Source organism: Branchiostoma lanceolatum, chromosome 7, assembly GCF_035083965.1.
Source record: "Branchiostoma lanceolatum isolate klBraLanc5 chromosome 7, klBraLanc5.hap2, whole genome shotgun sequence".
Classification (NCBI taxonomy): Eukaryota; Metazoa; Chordata; class Leptocardii; order Amphioxiformes; family Branchiostomatidae; genus Branchiostoma; species Branchiostoma lanceolatum.
In genome coordinates, this window is record NC_089728.1 from 2,197,880 (window position 1) to 2,221,566 (window position 23,687).

Genomic DNA, 23,687 nt, shown 5'->3' on the forward strand with positions numbered 1-23,687 from the left:
CACTGTAAGAGAAATTGGGACCCCAAATTTTCGGTTGACTCCATCAACCCTGTTCACAATTTCTCTTACAGTGTTGGACGAAAAGTTTAGTCTTGTTAATAATGAATTCTACCAACACAGATGATCTTTCATGCTAAATAATTGTTCTAATAAGTACATGTATTTGTCTATCTTGTCTAAAATCGTTCCCTTTTTGCATAGTGGCATGTATGTTTACCACACGTACGGTGGCAGCGCCTGTAATATCATGCATGTCTCGTGCCATAAAAATAAACTACATAAACTAAAAGTACACTCGATCACTACGGCAATCTATTTTATCATGTATCAATTTTACTTTTACAGCGTCATCATGTTGCACGCTGACTGATAAAGTTTTGTGCACTTTATTTCCGCTTGAAATTCCGCACACGCCACACTTGTATAATGCATACTTCACTTCATAATATCGAACTGGATAAAAACCACCTCACATTAAAAAGCAGCATAATTGCTGTAACACATTAACACTAATTACACCAAGTCTTACATACACAGGAAGACGCCATAGAACATTTAATCTCTTCCAAACTGTGCAAGGATGCAAAGACACTCCAGAAGTCGTCTAAAATTGTCTTAAGTAATCTTCCGCGGAAGACTCGGCGGAGGTGGTTGGTACCAAATGGATCCGAGACGTCGGGAGACGGGGCAATTGTCAGGGCAAGCGCAGCCACCTGCCCCATTAGAGCAACCCTTTCTGACGGCCATTACCGCGATGATTTCTAGTGCCTCGCACATCGGATGGAGCGGCGGATCCTTCCCCCATTTCCTGTCGCGCAAATTGCGGGCGACGACGCACCTCGCCTCGACCCCCGTCACCCCCGCGAATGGATGGCATTAACCCACCTTCACGCTTCACACGACACGACAGATCATCAACCCTACCCACGAGAAGAGGGGGGGGGCATAGGGATGTTTACCTAAACAAATTCCAGGTTCAGGTTCAGGTACAGGTACAGGTTGAGGTATAGGCACAGGTACAGGTACAGTAGTCAGGTACAGGTACAGGTACAGGTTGAGGTATAGGCACAGGTACAGGTACAGTAGTCAGGCACAGGTTGAGGCACAGGTTGAGGTACAGGTTGAGGTATAGGCACAGGTACAGGTACAGTAGTCAGGTACAGGTACAGGTACAGGTTGAGGTATAGGCACAGGTACAGTAGTCAGGTACAGGTACAGGTTGAGGTATAGGCACAGGTACAGTAGTCAGGTACAGGTACAGGTTGAGGTATAGGCACAGGTACAGTAGTCAGGTACAGGTACAGGTTGAGGTATAGGCACACGTACAGTAGACAGGTACAGGTACAGGACCTATAGATTGAGGTACAGGTACAGTAGTTGAGGTAGACCTAACCCTTACCTGCCTTCACACTTCACACAACATGAGCAGATCATCAACGTTACCCACGACAAGAAGAGGGGGGGGGGGGCATAGGGATGTGTACCTAGACAATTTACAGGTTGAGGTACAGGTTGAGGTACAGGTACTAACCCTGACCATAACCCGCCTTCACACAACACTAGAAGATCATTAACCTTACCAAGACAAGGGGGGAGGGGGCCATTGGGATGTGTACCATAACAATTTCCAGGTTCAGGTACAGGTACAGTAGTTTAGGTAAAAGTCCGAACCTAACCCTAACCTGCCTTCATATTTCACATGACATGAACAGCTCATCGAAGCTCCTCCAAGAAGGGGGGGGGGGGTTTGATAGGGTTAGGGAGGTATATAGCTAGACAATTAGAACTGGGACCTGGACCTACATAACCTTTCTCAATTCTAAGTTATACATGATGTAGCCACTTGTCTTTGTGGTACATTTGTCATCTTTGTATGAGGATTTGCATTTTCTAATTTCAAGAAAAAGTTTTCTCAATTCTCAAGTGCAAGATTGTAAAGATGTCATCTTTGACACACAATTTACCTATTATCTTTCGTCTAAAATAAAAGGTGTCCACTAGATGTAGTGCTTTAGCTTGTATGGGAACAGGACTGGTGCACTTGATGCTCGGGTTCAAACCTGTACCTTAACAATTTACAGGTACATTGTACAGGTCCAGGGTTTAGGTACAAAGCCCTAGGGCGACACAAGCGAGGAGCGAGCCCCCGCCAAAACCGCCCTCCCCCAACCGAAACTGCAATCAGAAATGCGCCCGGGCGGAAGCGCCGAAAGTTTACCCAGAGTTTTACCCAGACGCATTAACAAACATCGGTTGATTGGGGTGGAAGCAGTGACCCTGGCGCGACCTAGGGCCGTGTATTTACATTTAGCACCCACCTAATATCCACACTCTATTTACTATATTAACACTTGAACTGAATTGTGGTCCGCCAAGGGTTCTTTGCAATTAAACGCTGTTAATTTTGCACGTGCAGCCTTCACTTGAATGAGCTTAATCTGGCCAGAATAATTATAGTGGGCACCCCGCTACCTTTTTGCTTGATGAAAAGGAAATGGGGAAGTGTCTGCAGGAATTAAAGAGCTGGAGCAAAAATCTGGCGACCAGATTAAGCAAACAAGCGGGTGAGTTGGACCGGCGATGACCCGGCCATGAGAGAGGCACCGCCGTACGGGTACGTTTACTCTGTCAGCACACAGTCACTTCCACGGGGAAAATAAAGTGTGCATATTTCTAAATCTGCTATTTTCATCTATTCAACGAACAAAAAATGAACTATCCTTGTGAGCAAAGCTAGTGAAAGTATATCACAAGACAAAAAGAAAATAATTAATAAGAGATACCATGCTCTTGTCAAAGCATACTCTGTCACTTTCACAGGCTAAAATAAAATGTACATACATTGTATTTCAAAATCTGCCATTTTCCAGCTATTCAACAAAAGAAAAGTGCAACATCCTTATAAACAAAGCAAAGGTGAAAGTGTATGGCGAGACAAAAAGAAAATAATTAATAAGATATACCATACTCTTGTCAACACCCACTACTGTCACTTCCACATGGTAAAATAAAATGTACTTTGTGTTTCTTCAGTGTTTGCTTACAGGATTTGCTTACAGGATGGTATTCTAGAACTACCATTTGTACAAGATGGACTGACGCTATGTAGAAACTCTTCACCCTTAGGTCCCAAATCGGGGTCACTAACAACTGAACCGCATGCTATCCAGCATCTCTGTTGGAAATGTATGAAGTAGTGATGAAACTATACTTGGTGCAAATTCGGAATCAGAAATTTAGAAAAAGATTGATGTTCACTTTTCCTACTTACGATTTTATAAATCAAGTAGCCTTGAATATTTCCTAGTTAAAACTAATTAACGACTCTCTTGACGAAGTCTTCTAAATACTGTACCAATCAATTCCGATTTCTACTGGGGAAAGTAAGCCTTTGTAAATTGTATACTAATTGTTGTAATTTCATTTCATAAATCCAATTCTACCTCATATCTCCTAAAATATATTCATATTCTTCATCAGGGTTATCTGTGGCTTTAATCTTTTGTGTGTTTGGCCCATTTTTTTGAAAGCCCATGTTATCATTTTTCATTGTTAAATCTGTCATTGTAAGCTTCCGAAAATACATTTCTATCAATTTCATTTCAGACATTTTTTAACGGATGGGGTGAAATGTTTGTCCGTTCCAAGAAGCAAATATCCGTCCCTGGACGGAGGGCTGGGTCCTGCAGACAGCCAAGCTCTCCACTCTACAAGGACCCTACAGACATGGCAGTAGATGCAGCATGAACCAACTTCTTACTTTGAGCATTTTAAAACCACGCCAAAACGTGCCCTACAATGATCCCCTTAGTTTCACAAGCCTACAAAAACCCCGGCGCCGATTTTCAGTGGGTTCTCACATCAATACGACAGCGTATTTTAGCACATGGACATCGCTATATACATTGTGATAGTGTTGTTTGAACTAATCATCAACAGAAATGACTAAATAAATAGACTTTCAAAATTCAAAATTTTCGGGCCCAAATATGCTTGGGTTTCCTTTAAGGATGGGATGTTTCTGCATCACATTCAAGAAGCAAATATCCATCCCTGGACGGAGGGCCGGGTCCTGGAGACAGCCCTGCTCTCCACTCCACCAGGACCCTACAGACATGGCAGTAGATGCAGCATGAACCAGCCCCAGGTAAATACTCCATGTGAGTTAAGTCCATGTCTGCTGATAATGACCGTGGAATTAGGGCTCGAGGACGGACGCTTTAAGCCATGCGTTCGGCTCAATTGGACCGCGGCCATCCCATTAATTTCCCTGTCTCTGAATATTTCATCGAAAGTGGTCTGATGAAGTCTCGCCACTTAAAACTTTCAGAACATTCATACTTATATATATTGCTGGATGGGGCGGGCAGAAGCAATGCTATTCCTGTGTTCTGGTTGCCTAATATGTTGACGTATTGCAAGTACAAATGCACTTTTGTTACGACACATAGACAAGTATGGTTATCATAAATGGCATAACATGTTTTTTCTCACGTCATAAAAAAAATTTAAGAAATTTTCCCATTTCTTAACATAAAAGGTGGTGTTCTCTTGTCTTGCCAATAACCATGAGTCACTAAGCAAGATACCAAATAGGTGTTGCCTAGAAGAATTAGCATCTACATGTAATATAAAGAATAAAATACAGCAGAACATTCTACAGCATTATTCTGTGATATGAGCTTTAATACTCCTACAATGTCATCCAAGCACTTTGAAAAAAAAAAAATTACCGCCCGAAAACTTTTTCTTGGTCACCTTGCATCTTGTAGTTTTTAGTATAACAACAAAAATGATAATAATAACAAAGGATTTGAACCGTTCTAAAACATTCTACTATGCTATTCTCTGATATCATCTTTGATATTCCAACAGTGTCATCCACGCTCTTTGCAGAAGCAAAATTACCATCCAAAAACTTCTGAGATAGGGCAGCGGAGAAATTTTCTCTCGGTCACCTTGCATGTTCCTGGTTTTATTCTCCCCAGCGAATACTTCACCCGGGGGTAAATGGTGGGTGCCGGCAGAGACCCTAAGCACCGGCGGAATAATTAATTCAGACAAAGTGCTCATTACGGAGGGGAGAGAGCGGCAGCGCACGGGGGTCAAGAGGTCAATCCGCCCCACTCGGTGACCTTGGGTCAGCTAATTAGAGCCGGGCCTTCTCCGAGGACCATATGCTCTGATGACATTCCGGCGGGCGGTTTCGCTAATGACGGGGCCGTAGTGTTCGGCGTCATGCAACATTTGCGCGCGGGGCCGGCACATTTAAGGCGCGATGACGGAGCGTGGGGTGAGCGCGGTGTCAGGAACTTGATCGGAATAAGTCGGGACGGGTGCATTAAAGCGGCAGAAGCACCCGGTAATGAATATGTCCTCCACAGCCATCACTCCAGCCGCAAAGTACCTGCTGTCAGCTCGCTTGGCACCTCCTCAGCGCACACAAATTCTCATCAAGATGCGCCCAAGGTGACCAGCTCCCGAGATTTCACAACGTCCACTCTCAGAAAATGCAATATTTATTCATTTCAAGAACTATTAGCTATGACCACAGAATTTTCTATCAAAGCACACAAATTCTCATCAAGATGCGCCCAAGGTGACCAGCTCCCGAGATTTCACAACGTCCGCTCTCAGAAAACGCAATATCTATTCATTTAACCAAGAAACTTAATAAGAACTATCAGCTATGACCACAGAATTTTCTATTAAAGCACACAAATTCTCATCAAGATGGGCCCAAGGTGACCAACTCCATAGATTTCACCATGTCCACTCTCAGAAAATGGACCTTTAATTCAACCGAGGAACTTAATATTTTCTCTAAATACAAGCAACTACATGTATCAGCACCCCCAGGTGACCGACTCCAAAGATTTCACAATGTCCACTCTCTAAAAAATCAGTGTCCATCTAACCAAAAAAAATCCCTTTTTTCTGTGAATAGCAGAAATCATTAACTCTAACTCCACATAATCCACTGTCATCAGCACCACATAAACACTTATTTCTCTGTTCAATGTCCTCAGAAAAGACATATATGAACATATCTAAAAAAATCTTCAATGTCATCCAACCGAGAGTCTTTTGCAATTACATTTATAAATAATTATTAGTGATAGTGACATCCGTGTGGACAGCAACACCCCTTGAATATTCTTACTTTGACTCAACCTTTCAGACCACAAGAAGATGATTTTCAGCAGGTTGAAGCTAGTCAGGAAACAGCAGCATCAGCAGAGTGTTATGAATACATTTCTGTGAGTTGGCCGAATCCATCACTCCAGTAGCAAAGCACTTCCCAACACCTCGGGCACGGCGCCTGGCACCTTTTCAACCACACAAATTATCCACAGAGAGACAAGCCTTAACGTATCTATTCTGGACGGGATATGGCCAGTGTCCACTGTCACAAACAAGATGCCAAAATGCAGCGCCATCTTTTTATGAAACCAAGAAATTCAATTTTTACAATACATCACAGAAACGCACCAAAAAGCGGTTACTCAAGCAACTGGATGTGATTTTGGAAATGGTCGGACGTTATAAGTAGCATCCACTACTACTTGTCAGTGACACTCATGAGCAAGATTTGGCAAACAGCTAAGCAATGGTAAACCATTAAACTTAAAGGGGTTTCTCTGGAAGCACGAGAGATGAGTCTAACTCAACGTATTCATCCTAGACAGGCTATGCCACTCTGTTGCCTGTTGTCCAGTCTCACATACAAAATTCCAAAACACAGCTATCTTTTTATGAAACCTTAGAGGCACTTAATTTTTCAGATCAAAGGCAGCAATTGTCAACTCTATAATTGATTGTACACAACAGTGAAAAGTGTCAATGTTCTGGAAGGATTTGTTTTCTGTCGTTCAGTGTGAGAAAGATACATGCAGATGTATAAATGGCTATTTATATAATTCTCTCTCCTTCAGGGCTTTATCAGTTTGTAACCATCCCTTTTCTTTGGGAAAATGAACATTTTCTTGCAGTTTTTTTTGTACAGACTGCAGGTGTCTGGCTTTAAGTAATGTGGTATAGTAATGCTTTTCGTTCCATGCATAACATCCAGTCAGGATCAGTCTATTAGGGCTTGGATTTTCTATCAGTTCTCACCACACAACGACATTGTATCTTCGCTCATTTAATTTTGATATGTAATGGTAGAGTGTTATTGAAACCTATTATGTGTAGGAATGAGTAGAAATTGGAGTTCTTTTATTCAAGTTTCAAGCCTCATAAAATGCTCTGGATGTCTTTAACCTCTCCCATCCACAGTGTGCCCATCCTAGCCTACCATCACCAACAGAACCCAGATCTGTACACCAGTGTAATCCCTGTTGGATGTTAAAACACCTGTCACACAGACATTTCAATCAAAAACTAGCTTCTCCAAGCAACTGGGGGTGGCCCTGTTGTCATGGAGAACTGTCACTCAGTCGTGAGTCACAGAGAAAGGCATATTGCCCCTGAACAAAGGGTCCGTCCAAGAAGAGTGTCATGCCCTCTCTAACAGAACATACACCAACCCCTCTTGTCATGGAGAACTGTCAATCAAACTTGAGTTTCACCCCTCAACAGAAGTGTCCATGACAGTGCACATGTCCATCCAACATTACCCTCTCTATGACAAAACATGCACCAAATGCTGGAAAAACGGTCTGCATCCAATCCCAGTTGTGACACACACATGTCAATCAAACGTGAGCCAGTCTTCTTCTCACAGGGAGTGGCCAGGTTGTCAAACAGATCCGCCACTCAAAGATGAGCCTATCCCATCTACAGAGAGTGACCCGGTGTCCCTGACAGTGTGTGAATCCACCCTACCCTCTCTCATGAAACATACACCAAATGCTGGAAATTGACTTGACTTGACTTGAACAACCCTGTATATCCAATCCAACATGTCAATCAAAGATGCGCTTCTCCCTTCCACAGAGAGTGACCCTGTGTCCCTGACAGTTGTGTGAATCTATCCTTACCTACCCTCTCTTACATTGGGAAATATATCAAAGAATGTCTAGACGTAAGAAACTCCTCCAATAATTGTAAAATCCCATTGTCATCCCATACTACTACACCATATTGTATAAGATAGACTAGTACACCATATTGTATAAGATAGACGGATTAGCCTAGTAGAATGTTATCTATGTACCAGTGAATGCCATACTCTGTACCTTGTACAATTGTTGTGCAATAAAGTTATTATTATTATTATTATTATTATTATTATTATAAAACATACACCAAATCCTTCTGTCACACACACACGTCACTCAGACGTGAGGCTCTCCCTTCCATAGAGAGTGACCCGGTGTCCCTTACATTCGTGTGAATCTATTCAACTCTACCCTCTCCTACAAAGCATACACCAAATCCTGGTGGGACACTTTATATACATCCCACCCCTACATACTGTCACACACACACGTCACTCAAACACGAGGCTCTCCCTTCCACAGAGAGCGCCCCCCGAGAGTGTGTGCGAGTCCGCTCGACCCACTTCCACTGGCAGGAATGTCAGGCATGTGCCAGAATTATCACACCCCTGACAACCCTACCCCGACAGAGACCGCTCCCTCCGCCAATCAATATGTATCTCGCACGTCCAAGGTCAACCCGGGGTCAGGTCGGGTCACGGGGAACTTAGGGTTCCGCGGCGCTCGAACGCACTCGGTATGAACGCGTGCATCCGTCAGTGCGGGAATATGTCGAGGTGGGAATTCGTTGTGGACAGAGGTGCAAATGGCTCGTGTTGTGTGTGGACAACTCAAGACCTACCTTCTGAGGTGTGGGCCTTGTCTGCCGGTGCAGTACCGTCTCCATCCTTGTGGGGGCGCTGCTCGTCTTTTGCTTCTGGATGGTCCCCGTCTTTTCCCTCCTTCTGGAGGGGGAAGAACGGAAATTAGAAATCTTGCAGGAACAGAAATTGTAATCTGTTTACCTGTTTCCTTTGAGGCACAGCTTTGAAGTGTTTCCACCGAAACTAATTTTGTGGCAATCTGTTTCTTGTCATTATTTGCAGGGCTAAAAATACCATATTTTTATTATCATCATATTATTATTATCATTGTTTCCATTTTCTGTGACTCATAATACAGAGCCTGAAATGATGTAGATTTCCACATTATAAGTTTGCTTCTTTTTTTGCAATTTCTCATCAAAACCGAACTAAAAGTGCTTCTCATTTCCAATTTGTACAAATGCAGGGCTCGAAATTAATCTTTGAGAATAGGTGCACTGGTGCACCCAACCTAAAAAATTGGGTGCACCAAAAAATTTTTGGGTGCACCACATGAAATAAAGTAGAATGTAACTATTGTAAGCAAAACCTAGTCACAAACCTTTCCTTCATCCTAGAAAAAATTGGACATTTTTTTCCATGACATACTAGACCTGCTGTTCGTTATTTACAAACAAAATAGATAGGAAAGTCTTCATGGAATGTTTTTTTCAGCTTACGGACAATTTTCAAAAGTCAAAAAAGTTGTCAATGTAATAAAATTAGAAGATATATAATTTCCGTTGTATTTATGAAACAATGGTATGTTACATTTCTAAATAAATATTGGTCACTGTGATTATTGGGATACGCTTTCAATTTTACTTGCAAAGTCAAAAACAGGAATAACCATAAAAATAAAGTAAAAATAAAAATAATTCGCATGAAAAGTGTATTTATCAATCATCAATCAAAGTAAATATTTTTTTTTAAATATGTGTACAAAATTACTGTGGTGCATTCATTTTCTCGATAAAATTTCAATAAGACTAACTAGTGACGAATTAGGGTCCCAGCGCGTTATAAACATCGACCTCGGTGAAGAGAAAAAATCAACGCCACGGAAGAAATAAAGGAAAGCATTATATTTAAAAGATTACTGGGTGATATTCAAAAAAAGCCTCTCGGAAAGCCTTGGTCTTTTGGCAGTCTCTTCTGTCTCCGAAAAATCGCCGTCCGCTTCTTCTTCTGACTCCGAGTCCAACGCCGACTCCAACTCGGACTCCGTTTCCGGGGGAAGTGACACCGTGGACGGTCCGGCGATGTTATTGTTTTCTTCAAAGGCGCCCCCCTCCCCCTCTGCCTCGGCGGAAGAACTGGATGTTTCTCCTTCGACTGGCTGGCAAGGTGGTGCTTCTTGTCCTTCCTGGCTATCAGCTTCATTGCTGGAATCACCAGGGCTTGAAGGACCGCTATCGTCGCTTCTGTGAGGCTCATGCCCTGACCTCCAGCCTTGAAGAAATCGCAACAAGGAAATTTGCTTCGACATGTTTGAGACGGTATGAACATCCGGGAAATCTAAAGCCGAATTTTGCCGACCCGCAGACAGTGACGATATGACAGTGGAGATTAGCGAGGTTAAGACGGAAATACACGAATTTAACATTTTTCTCGTCCCCGAAGTTATCCCAGAAAGTGTCGGAAATTCCCGAAACAAAGGACGTCATGTTTTGATCATGTAACTTGTGAAGAGCCCGGGAACGAAAGGAAGTCAGCGTTCTCTTGTCCAGTGTTGCAACCCGGACCAGGAAGTCCATGCGCGTTTGGCACGCGATCTCGGGACGCAGTTTTGAAGCTTTCAAAATCGAAATTAACTCAAATTCTAACACCAACATCTTAAACAAGTACTACAACAAAGATTGTATTATTTTCTTACACTTAGATGTCAAGAATATGCTGTCTACTAGTGTGCAGTGATACCTTTACACAATAAACTGTACGAAAATATTTGGGTGCACCAGTGCACCCACAGTAAAAAATTAGGTGCACAGCTCCAAAATTGGGTGCACTGGGTGCACATGCACCCAGTATTTCGAGCCCTGAAATGTGTATCTTGTCTACAAACTGTAGTTATCCCCCATTTTGGTACTATTCTGTGGAAGGAGGCTTAGAAAAAAATGATGCAGGGAAATCTGACAACAAAGGAATAAAATTGACAAGGCCGCAATTAAAATTTCTTTCCAAAACAAGCACATCACTCCCATAACCAGGAACTGCCAACTTTGAAACTGCGATAAAATAGCCGATAGGAATAATTACATAACGGCATATGTGTACATACAAACATACACACATACAAAAAGAAAAAAAGGTAACATTTATATATATAGGAGGATATCCAAATCAGTCTACCGCACTATTTGCATTAAATATTTCTGACATTCAAAGAGGATGTCGGCTATTTCCATATGCATATCAGCCTTTGCAAAAATCGAGCCCAAAATAGTTTTAATACGGGCCTGACCTTTCTAACGGTATGCTGAGCATGTTCATTACTCTACTCTAGTCTCACATCTTTATTGGAAGGGGTCCAATAAACACAGAGCTGGTAATGCTTCCAGGATGTTGGGAGTACAGCATTGCAGCTGATTTGTAAGATATATTGTAATACCGGGGCTGTCTCCAGGACCTGTCCCTCCGTCCCAAGACGGAGATTTGCTTCTTAGGACAGAAATGAAATTTCACCCATCCGTCCCGAAAAGCTGAATTTTTCATGACATAAAATTGATGAAAAACATATTTTCATAAGCTTAAAATGGCTGATTTACCAACGAAAATGAACTACATGGGCTCCCAATGAGTGGGGAGGAAAACATCTAAATCTGGAGACAGAACTGAGTGGTTGGCAAAGAAAGGACTATCAAGTCGTGACAAACAGGACCTCAATGTAAAATAAAACGGACCCCTATTGTGACTGAGTATGTCACCCTGGCTCAGTTTAAGTCCTCCCGCGCCACTTGGTGGAGCCTATGGCGGCGCCCATCTCTGATCCGCAGCCCTTGGGCCGCACAACTTTGTGCAAGTCTCCACAGCAGGAGGCTAGTCCGCTGTGCGTGTGTTACCCTGGCTAAAAAAAACTACAAAAAAAAAACAAAAAAAAAAGCACTACTCACAGCTGACTCGGTGTCTGCCCCGTCCCGTATGGAGAAGACATCGGCAAGGTCGTCGCCGCCGCCCCCCTCCCCCTTCTCTTCCTTCTGCAGCTTCCGCAGGTTCTCGTTTCGCAGGTGTTTCATGGAGCGGACATGCTGGATCAGGTTCAGCTTCGCCTGGAGAGTACAAACATGAGGTGGTCAGAGATGGCAGACTTCACCCCCTTACCCATACAGAGACGGCAGACTTCACCCCCTTACCCATACTAACACATCAGTGCAGGTGTTTCATGGAACAGACATGCTGGATCAGGTTCAGCTTCGCCTGGAGAGTACAAACATGAGGTAGTCAGGGATGGCAGACTTCACCCCCTTACCCATACAGAGATGGCAGACTTCACCCCCTTACCCATACAGAGATGGCAGACTTCACACCCTTACCCATACAGAGATGGCAGACTTCACACCCTTACCCATACTAACACAACAGTGCAAGTGCTTCATGGAGCGAACATGCTGGATCAGGTTCAACTTCGCCTGGAGAAAGTCGTGGGAAAATGGAAAGTTGTTTGTTTGTTTATATCACAAGACTGCCTAATAGACAAACACATATTCAGTGCTTCATGGAGCGAACATGCTGGATCACATTCAGCTTCGCCATTTTCTACGTATTTTCAACACCTTAAGTCAGTTACCTTACAACTACATTTTTGCCAAGTTTAGGCCTAAAAAGAATCTTCTCCCACAGCCAAATGCTTGCCACCTACAGTTGTACCTGTAGTTTTAAGAGCCTTAACACTTTATCTCGTATGATACTATGGAAGCACCTTTAGTGACCTCACTACTACATGTTTGCCAAGTTGAGGCCTTAAAAGAGTCTGCTCAAACAGTCTGATGACTGCTGCCCAGTTTCAAGAGCCCTAATACTTTCTAACTGATGATAATAGATATGGAAGCATTAACTCCGGGTCTTCACTTGAAAGTTCATCTGTGTTGGTAGAAGTCATTCTGAATGGAGTTTAAACTGTAAAAGCCAACTGTTACACAATAAATTGGACTTACCCAAATTTTCGACTGAAGCAGTGGCTGCTTCATTCCTTGAAAAAGACTGTAGCTGTTCAGTCGAAAATTTGGGTAAGTCCAATTTATTGTCACTTGGCTTTTACAGTTTAAACTCCATTCAGAACTCCGGGTCTTGGTTACAGAGTTTCGTACCTTCTGGCGCGTTCATTAGCAGAGTTTGTTTCCACCAGGAGAATGATGAGTAGGGTAAACTGATTAGGGTATCAGACCTGCCTGCTGTTAGTGATCAAAAAGCGTGAGGAAATTGGCAACGTTTGAAACCCTGATGAACAGATCAAAGACTGAATTAACCAGAGTAATAAGGCCCCTTTCATAACGCCAGCTGATACCGGCCGTGATGACAAGCCTTTCGCGATCCTACCACCTCCGAGACAAGGAAAAGGCTGGCAGGCAAAACAATATGGACACCTTTCTTTGTCATTAAGGGAACAATATGTTCACCTCTCACTGTATCTCTGACTTCATCTTACTTATGGTGGACTGTTATGCAACAATGCACGCTTGACAGGACTGTTGTTATTGGTGCATCGTACATGTATGATTTAAAGATCACACAGTCAAACCTGTACAAGTGGCCACCTCCACATAAGGCCCATTGACCATTGATATAGATGAAGTCAAACCACTACTAGTGGCAACCTCTTCAAAACGGCCACCTGGCCATGCATTTGTGACCACTTTTTGGTGGTCAGATAATTTTTCAATTGATACAAGCATTAAGAGTCCTGTATATAGTGACCCCCTGTCCACATAGACCAGATTGTATATTTGGTCCCCTGATGAAATTATTTTGGGAAGAAGTGTCTGTGCTTACCTTGCTGGAGTAGTTGCACATACTGCAGTGGTAGAACTTGGAATCGGAGTTTACGGTGATGTCAGCGTTCTGCAGGTGTTTGAACAACTTCAGGCTGGTCTCGTGCCTGGAGCGAGGGAAGAAAAGATTGTCAAATGAAGAAATAAATAATATTATGCTTCTTAGGTAACATAATGTATATGATAAGAACCAGATAGCCTGAACTCAATCAAGCTCCTGTAACGGCTTGCTGCCCTGTAACCGCATAGCCGCCCAAGGGAGAGGGGACAGAAATCCCCGGACAGCTGGAGTTTGCGTTATACAGACTAAAGAACCAGAGAGCAAGACTCATACAGTAAACAGCACCAGATCTAATGCCTGAAACAAGGAAAGGAAAGCCTGAGCATTGAAGAACTTAAAACTGGACTTATGACAGTAATGTGAGGGAAAAAAGTTGTAAAATCAGAAACATAAGGGCTTGATGCATGCATATAAAACCAGCCTCTAAATCATCTTAGCATCACAAATTCTAACAATGAAAAAAATGGAATCAGTCAAGGAAGAGGTTCCTCCTCAAGACACTCTGGCATAAAAATATTCTGACAAACTATTTCTTAGAGCCTTCTTTTCAATTTTCAATGCTTATACATTGTACTACCAAAAAGCAGCTACATGTATGCTGGCTATGTAGCCAGAGTTTCTGTCTTCCAATATCCCATGTTCCAACGTCAAAAATGTAATCAAATAAAGCCTTTCTTCTCCGCGACGTCTACGTAAATGTCTGACACTGGCGTTGATATGCCTGGGATCCACCCACGAGTCCAGCCAACACTCGGATCCACCCACTCCCACCGGTCCCATTAAAAGTTTAGTCATACAGCAGAACATTGCGAGCCTGAGATTCATGTCAAACACTCACCACTTAGACGGGGGCAGGCCAATTTCATTACCGTTGGGCAAGGATAAAAATCTTACTCGAACTTGACTTGTTTTGTTTTTGTTTCCATAACTGGTAAACTCTTTGGGTGTAACAGAACTGTTTTGTACAGCTGAGTAAGACCTTCTGCAAGGTTTGATCCACTCTTGCCTGGATGGAACCCAACTCTTTTTGATAAGTGTGGTGGGTTCTTTGACGTGTTTTGAGGTGTGGCTCGTATCATCCATGGGACCTACAGCTTCACGTCCCATCCAAGAGGACGTCCCTAACCAAAGCTAGGTACTCGTTTTCACCTGAGTCGCTTGAGGAATAGGTGTAAAGTCCCTTTCCGAAGAGCACAACACTGGGAACCAAACCCACAACCTTCCGATTTATTTTTATTTATTTATTTCGATTTACCACATTTTTTTTTGTGGAAGGATTGACATAACAGGTGAACTATCACCTTTTCAAGATGTCATCCCAGACCGGACTGTAAGATTTGGTCCATCGCACACCGGGGCATGCCCCTACTCTTTTCGAAAGGTGTGGTGGGTTCTTTAACGTGCGCGGGGTGTTGCTCTCCCCAAACACGGGACCTCCATTTAACGTCCTATCCGAGGGACGTCCCTAACCCTAGATGAGCTAGGTACTCATTTACACCTGAGTGAAGTGAGGAAAGTCGTGTTAAGTGCCAAAGTTACACTTTTCCTTTGATCCGATCTCAAGTCAACCATCCTAACCACAAGACTACGTGCACCTTGCCATCTTTCTTTTCACCATGCTTTTCAAACACTTGAAACAGTTACACTTTTCCTTTGAGAACATCATTTAGAGGAATACAGCACTTTGACAAGAACTGACTATTATCATTACAGTTGGAAAAGAAAATAATGAAAATCTTATCCCTCAAACTTCACTGTATCTTTCCTGTCCTTCACAGCAACTTTCCAACCAAGTTTTACACTTCTTCTGTACGTGTATCAGCATCAGATACCATTAAAAGATTAGTCGTATGACAGTGCACAGCGAGTAGAGATTGATGTGACGAAGCAAGCACTTATAAAGCAACAGCCTGTTTTATTATCCTTGGACAAGGACAGGCTTCTTACTAGGGAGTACCTGGCTCGTACAGACCCCTGTGGTGCCTAGTGGCACAAAAGGCAGCAAGTTTCTTTGCTGTTTCTGTAGCAGGGCGTATCTTTACAGGGAGGAGTTGCTAGCCATTTGAGGCAGCTCGAACACGGGACCACCATTTTATGTTCCTTCCGAAAGTACGTGCAGCCCCAACTGAGATGTCCTGATCCCAGGGCTTGAACCAGGGTCTCCAGGTTACCAACTATTTGGCACCAGGAGCTCAACTGAGACTTGCTGTGTATAAAGACCTTTGCTACCTTCTCACCCTGACGCTTTTAGGCCAATGGCCTGTAAGTTGTAAGCCTCATGGTGAACTCTCTCCATACTGCTCTATCCTCAGCCATTTTCTTCACTACTTGGAAGTTTGGTTCTTCTCTTCTAGTAATCTCAACGATTTGGTCTAGCCACCTCTTTCTTGATCTGCCTGCTGGCCTTTTCTTTTTAGGTGTCCAGTTGAAGATTCTTTTTACATCTCTGTCCTCTGGCATTCTGTGCAGGAGTCCAAACCATCTCAGTTGATTTCTTTCAACTAATGCCAGTATGGGCTCAACGGACAGTGTTTGGCGAATGACCTTGTTTCTGATTCTATCCTTTCTGGTAACTCCAAAGATGAGCCGCAGTACTCTCATCTCGGTTGCTTGTACCCTACTTTTCAGTTTTGTAGTTAGGGTCCAGACTTAACTTCAGTATAGCAAGACTGGTCTCAGTATGGTAGTATAAATGCTACCAACTGAATGAAACTATGCATGCAGGCTTGCTTTCTTGTTTGTTTGAACGAGTTAAAACAGCATTGAAAAACAACAACTAATTTGGCGATACTTCAGAGGCGTTCAAAAGCTGCATATCAAAGAAACTATCTCAAATTCTTTATTCATTTATATTCGGCCTCGGCGAGGACTAAGTAAAATTTTCCTCCGAACATCAATGGAATTCTCCAGACAAGTAATGACGATATCACAAAGACCCTGGAATTTCAATCTACGACATTGCTGAGATTCAGTATTAAGTCTGGTATGTTGTATTATGCAAGAGCTGATGACATGTATATGTACGCCTGGTGGAGTCCTGTGAGGTGAAGGCAGGCTGGGACAGCATGCAACTGCTATACAGTCAAACCTGCCCAAGAAGACCACTCAGGAGACCGGTTAAAATCTGGTCTGTGTGGACAGGTGGTCTCTATAGACAGGATTCTTATTGCTTGTGTAAATTAACAAAAGGACCACCGAAAAGTGGTCACATTGGCCAGGTGGTCTTATTTTACGCAAAGGTGGTCACTTGTACAGGTTTGGCTTTATTTTCTTGTCTTTAAAGCTATCCAACCACAAACGTCTTTTAGGCCTTATTTAAAAAGCTACTCAGTCAAGCAAAAACTTTTTAAAATTCCACAAAACCTCACAAAGGACCATGGGCAACAACTGAGTTGGAGCTATACTGGACAGCTTTAAACTCCAAAAAAGGTTTAGGCCTTTCGGAAAAAAATTTACTTGATCAAAAACTTTTCAAAACTCCACAAAGGAGACAAACCACCACAACGTAATCAACAACTGAGTTGTAGTAGCAGTTACTGCTTGAAATTTCCACAAATGTATAACACTTTCTTTAAAAGCTACCCAAAGAAAACTTTTCAAAAGTCCACAAAGGAGATGGACCATCATGACGTGAGCAACAACTCAGTTGAAGCTGCCATTAAAGCTTTAACCTTCTCCCTGCTGCCTAAAGCTGTACCAGCAGATAACTGGTTGCCAAACAACTGCTTCAGTGTGCTTTAAGTTAAACTTCTACTATGGTATAGCCTTTTCTGGAAAAGGTGCCGAACCAAAAATTCCACTAAAGCTCACTAAGAAGTTACCAACTAATTTTCAAAACTCCACTAAACCTCACTAAGGAGACGGACCATCTCGACGTGGGAAACAACTGAGTTGGAGGTGCCGTTACAGCGGGGTGATTACGTAAATCCCTGTAATCCGTACAGACGGGCTGATTCGCCTAATGGACGTTAATTCTGGCACGATGAGACCAGGAAGCCGTCCTATTACCCGACATCAAACAAAACTGTACGTCCTTAATTTACATCTAGGTGGATGTTTTAGGCTTATCCGTCTCCATTAGCATTCGATTTGGCTCCAATAAACGCATTTGTATTAGTTACTTAAGGGGGAGAAAGAAACGCTTCTTACGATCTTAATTTGACATTTACTGGTCGACGCAAATTATAATTTCGTAAAGACCAAACTGTTGGAGCCGCTTTGAGTTAGAAGTGAGGATAAAGTCGTTCTCTAATGTCAATCAAGGAATGTCAATCAAATTTTGCATGACAAATCCAGCATTAATGTGCAACGATACATCTGCATCTGTGTCCGCATCACAGAACCGTTAAGCCACCCCATAACACACCAGTTCTGTACTTAGCATTGGTGAATAAGTAGATGTAAGTACATGTACAAGCTTACTGGGAAGTCACATATGCAGGGTGGGCCATTGTACAGGTTTGATCTTAGCTTGAAAATTCATGTATGTTGGTAGAAGTCATTCTGGAACAGGTTTGAACTGTAATTTCCAACACAAAAATTGGACTTACCCAAATATTTGACTGAACAGCTCCAGTCTTTGTCAAGTAATGAGCAATCCACCGCTGAGATGAGAGTAGGTTTTTGATGTCGTAACGACAGGATTTTCAAGCCTTTTCAGTAAGAACGCAGCTAAATTCTGTACAACATGTGCAGTCTATCACGAGAATGCCCTCAATTTTCAATTTTACAAAGAGTGTGTCCACGCCCTTCGTGAAGAATTGACTGATTCGAGCCAAAGACACACAGCTACTTATCTTGAGACCAGTGGCAAGTTCTTAACCAGGTTGAAGGTGTGCAGTGGCTGTCCTAAGACAAGGGAAGGACTGTCTACCCCTACAGGTGAAGACTAAGATGGTAGTTTGGCATTCAAACTCATAACCTTGGGAATCAGAAACAAACCTTTGAAAGCCTTCTCAAGGCCAGTCAAAGTGCAAAGGTGGTCCACATGCAAGTGTATGGTAGTCAAACCTGTACAAGTGACCTGTACATAAGAATGACCGGGCCAATATGACCACTTTTTGGTGGTCCCTTTGATAATTTTTCCCAATAACAACCTGTAGTGACCACCTGTCCACATTTTATCAGTCCCCTGGGTGATCTTCTAGGGCAGTTTTGACTGTACCTCACATCTTTGGTGCAAAGTGAAACTACACATATTGAATGTTTTGCATCAGCGATTGCTAGTGCACAGGGGTTCGTTGACCTCTGACCTCACCTGTGATTGGACACGTGGGCCCGCAGCTTGTCGACGCCGTTGGTGTAGTAGTCGCAGGCATTGCACTTGACCTGGATTGGGTTCCCCACGTTCAGGTACTTCAGCCTGCAACAACAGAAGACAGGAGATGTCATTAGTTTCTTCGTTTTCATGGATGATATCTTTTAACACCAGCAGGAAAATCATCAAATGAGGTGGAGACCATGAATGAAAAGGGATTTAGTGTGTGCTGTTTCGTCTAATTTTTACCCAGTGTGCAACCTTTTCAAAGATGCGCTACAGGATGTTAACCCAGGTTGCCCGGTGTGCAACCCTAGAGAAAGATTGGCTACAGAATGTTTACCCAGGTTGCCCTGTGTGTAACCACAGCCCGTGTAAAACCCCATCCCGCCCGGAAACCCCCCTCCCCACCCAGTCGGACCCAGTGCATGGCAGGTGCCGCTCCCTGTCACTAACTCCCCCCTAATCTGCAGGGATTAGAGCTCTGCTGAGTGGATTAGCGTCACGAACTGGTATCACACATGAATCTTCATTAATCCCACCCTTGATGGATGTCTTTAAGATCACCGGGACGCGGGGGCTCTGAGTCGTTTTCATTAAGATCCTAAGCCCAACCATTACATTGCCAGGAGCATCATTACAGGCATCAGATCTAAACTAAAACATCCGAGAACAAGATTCGCTTTGATAAGCTGTGCAGATGTACCTTACTAACAGACCAAGTTGTGTGGTGGTGGCATATACACAAAAGCTACGGACGGCACCATGCTTCGAATGCTCCGAAACAGGGCAGTCGGAGATGGCAGACTTCACCCCTTTGCACACACTGCTTTGCAATCCCTACCAGTCCCACAGACAAAAACAGCAGCACTGACAATGTGTGCGGGAATCACAGAAACACACACACACACATACAAAGTCGGAAATACAGACAGACTAGCCCAAAACGGTACAGATGATGACCTCTATATAATTTTTCCCATTGACACAAGCATTAAGAATCCTGTCTATAGTGACCACCTGTGAACATAGACCAGATTTTATCAGTCCCCTGAGTGGTCTTCTTGGGCAGTTTCAGCTATAGTTCACTTCCTACACATTTTGAATGTTTCGCATCATCCAATACTATTCCAGGAAGAACATCTAAGGAGACAGGACGGCAAGAAAACATCTGACCTTTTGCAAAACAAAGACAAACGAAATCAAATATAGGAGGGCGATTATCGCACCTGATGCCCTCCCCTCCTGCTTTGTTTTCCAGGAAAAACCTTAGGGTGGTGCTTAGAAGTAATTGAGGACCAAAAGACATACTTAACGTCTAAGATCATGCTAAGACACGGGAAAGCTGTGGATAAAGACGGAGTCCTGCGGCGAGATTAAGCTCTCATTTTGTTCCATTGCTAACCAAATGTCTGAAGAACTTCAATCACTGCTGATAATCGTTGACATTTATGTTGTTTTCTGCTTTGTTGCGGGATAAGCTACCTACGTAAGTGGTAAAGTCAACTCGTCACTGCACACGTACCTCTTTTCAAACAGGCGCAGACACGCTGCACGTTCGCAGGTTGCCTGGTTTTTATTTGTTGTGCAAATGTCACCAAAGTGCAACTTACATCAGTAGACGTGGGCAGGGGTATGGTAAACCGCTACTGCCAAAGGGGGGATGGAGTGAAACTGGAGAAGACTTGCAGAGTCACTGCAAATGAAACTCCCCTTACCCACACAGACACAAGTATTCAATCTAATACTTTCCTAGAAAGGTGAAACACTACAAAAATTCAGGACCATAGCATGTCTAGAACACAAATTATGAAACCAGGAGTTTTACTGCAGTACCATAGAAAGCCGTTAGGAGGTCCACAATTAAGCTTGGCCTTTGTTTCATCAACACATACACATATACACATACCAAATATCAGACAGATCCGTCCATAACTTCGTGAGTTACGCTGTCTATCAACACACCTACAACAGCATCGAAAACATAACCTTATTGGCAAAGGCAACAAAGGAAAATATAGGCAGTTACTACAGGAAGAGGTTCCCTGAAGCTGGAGCAAAACTCGAGATGGGAACACCAACTCATTTTCTTGGCTTTTGGAATATTTCTATGTAAAAATGAAACAAAGGGACAATGTTAACAGAGAACGGATGAGGGGACCTGAATACGTCCACACCCTAAATGTGTGCGCACTAGTGCTGCGTACCTAAACGTAGCATCAGGTACAGGTACCGGTACAGAGGTTAAGGTACAGGTCTGGACCTGTACCTGAACAGTTTAAAAAATCAAATGTCCTTTTCTGAACTTCTTGAATAATGTCAGTATCTTTATTCAAAGAAAACAACTAGGTTTCCTACCGCCAAACACCCTTGGCCTTGCTGTCAAAACTCCCGGCCTGAATGGCCGATCTGTTGCATATTAGTTACGTTGTTCCAAGATATCACTTTGGTCGCGCTTGGTGTTGTATGAAGCCATGAGGTCTGGAGATCAGTCACAAAATAAGCATATACTTGGTGTAAATTTATATCTGTACAGTACCGGTACTTCATGATCCGGTATTTTGGACCTGTACCTAATCAGTTTTTACGGTACGGTACAGTACCACAGTCCCGGTACGCAGCACTAGTGCGCACCAAGGCACAAACTTAACCCTCTGGCTCTATTCCAGTCTGCACAAAAATCTTTTCAACACCCCCGTTTCAGACCACGGATGGTTTCTCCCGGCCCTAATCGCCTCATTTGCAAGCATGTATGATTGATGACTTGACAGCTGTCCCTCTCCCTCCTCCATCCACGCAGCGCAGTTTTATCGCTGATCCCACCAGGCCCCAGCGCCCAACAGGATTACACAGGAACCCTCATTTGCATACCGAAGGGGTCAGAGGAGTCAGCCTATTTTTCTAATTGATCTCGGGGTAATGAGATGCCATTCATTCCCAGCGACAGGCACAATTGGCTGTAATAAAGGGAACTGTCACTCACAATTGTGTGCACATCCCTTCCGCTGTGCAAGGTTCACATTTCTTCCCCACTCTCACGGCGTTTAAAGCAGTCATAATCCTTATACAGATATCAGAACTATGGACGCTTACAACGACAGCGGGTGTTAGGGTTGCAAACTTTAGTAGAGAACTCCAATGACTTTGGTTCTACACCACAATTGTGTTCTGATCCTTTCTACTGTGCAAGGTTCACATTTCCTCCCCACTCTCCCAGCATTAGCAGTCATAATGATTATACAGATCTCAGAACTTTGGACGTGACAAAAACGGGTGTAAACTTTAATTTCTACCGATATCGAAACTTGAACAGCTACAAGTCAGAAAAGCAGGTCACCAGTTAGAAATCTTTTTAAAAATGCTGTCCCCATCTAATATTCAATTTTTTTTCAGTACATCGCATCTCAAGATCGACTTTTGTTCCCCGCCCAAGCTGTCCTGTCAGTCCATAATCCGGGCAAACATTCTAAGCTAACAAAGCTGTACAAGCAAAAGGAGGTCACCTCGCAAAATGGGAACTTAAAAATGACACAACCAGACCTAAGGTTTGTTCGTTCATTTAGACACTTGTAGTGCCTGGTGGAACATAGAGCAGCAAGTTTCCTGGCTGTTTCAGTAGCAGGGTATATCTTTCCAAAGAGGGGTGCAGCCCCAACCAAGATGTCCTGACCCAGGATTGAACCGGAGTCTCCCAGTTAGCAACTAATTTGTAACCAAGAGCTCAACTGTGAGGCTGCTACCAGTTGAGCCACAGGGACACCCCTAACCCGCTCTAACACTACGTAAGAAGAATAAATAAAGCATCTACATCGACTTTTTTCCTGGAGTCGAAGATTTCAACCTTGACTTTTAGGTCTAGGCTTATAATCTCGACCAAAACAAAGGTCCACGGAAAAAGCCTCGGCTTAATTCCACTGCCATTAAAATCCCCCGCAAAAATACCCTGAACCAAACATGCAGCGTTTTTAATCCAAAACACAGAACAAGCAAATGCCATCTACCTTACATCAGTCTATACTATTTAATGCCAGCCACTTATTGCCCTTTAGTTACTAATGTGTGGGGAGCCCTTTTAAGCGCAAGTCCTCGACAGCACTAATATCTACAGAGCCAAATGAAGATGGACTTAGGTCTAGCTGCAAGGAAACATATCCAACCTCAGGAAAACAAAACACCCTAAAGGAAATATGTATTATTTTCTTAAATAGGCAACTTTGATATTTATCAAGTATCCACAACCCTGACAAACGTAGCATCCTACAATTCAAACTCCAATTTTAGTGTCTGCTTGATTCAGGAAAAACATTGTTTAGGTACTCCTAATAAACCCTTAAAAACCTCAAAATGAGACCAAATTGTTCGTCTTAACTACAATTTATGTACACTTCCTCCTAAACTGCTGAAATTGCAGAAAATCAACTGGTCTTCAGGAGGCAGAATTTGAAGCAGACTCTGATACTCTTCATAACAAATTTAGCCATAACGGTGATTAAGAATTGGGTGTGTGCATCTCACATTAATAACTTTGTCCCAAATTATGTTTTATAGCTGCTGCATAAACAAACGTTATGAACAATAAAGCCACAAACCACAGTG

The 23,687-nt window shown here is 43.0% G+C and overlaps 1 protein-coding gene across 4 annotated transcripts in view; it reads right to left on the bottom strand.

The window, feature by feature from the left end:
* Positions 1–23,687, bottom strand: part of LOC136438529 (zinc finger homeobox protein 3-like) — a 126,131-nt gene that overhangs the window by 49,940 nt on the left and 52,504 nt on the right. For 3 of the 4 annotated variants that reach the window (XM_066433339.1, XM_066433341.1, XM_066433340.1), the window contains exons 5-8: positions 19,092–19,196; positions 13,775–13,880; positions 11,899–12,054; positions 8,785–8,887 (exon numbers count right to left, since the gene is read on the bottom strand). In XM_066433339.1, coding sequence (XP_066289436.1) covers positions 8,785–8,887; positions 11,899–12,054; positions 13,775–13,880; positions 19,092–19,196 — 470 coding nt within the window. The remainder of the gene's footprint in view (positions 1–8,784; positions 8,888–11,898; positions 12,055–13,774; positions 13,881–19,091; positions 19,197–23,687) is intronic. The other variant, XM_066433342.1, reaches the window with a different exon arrangement.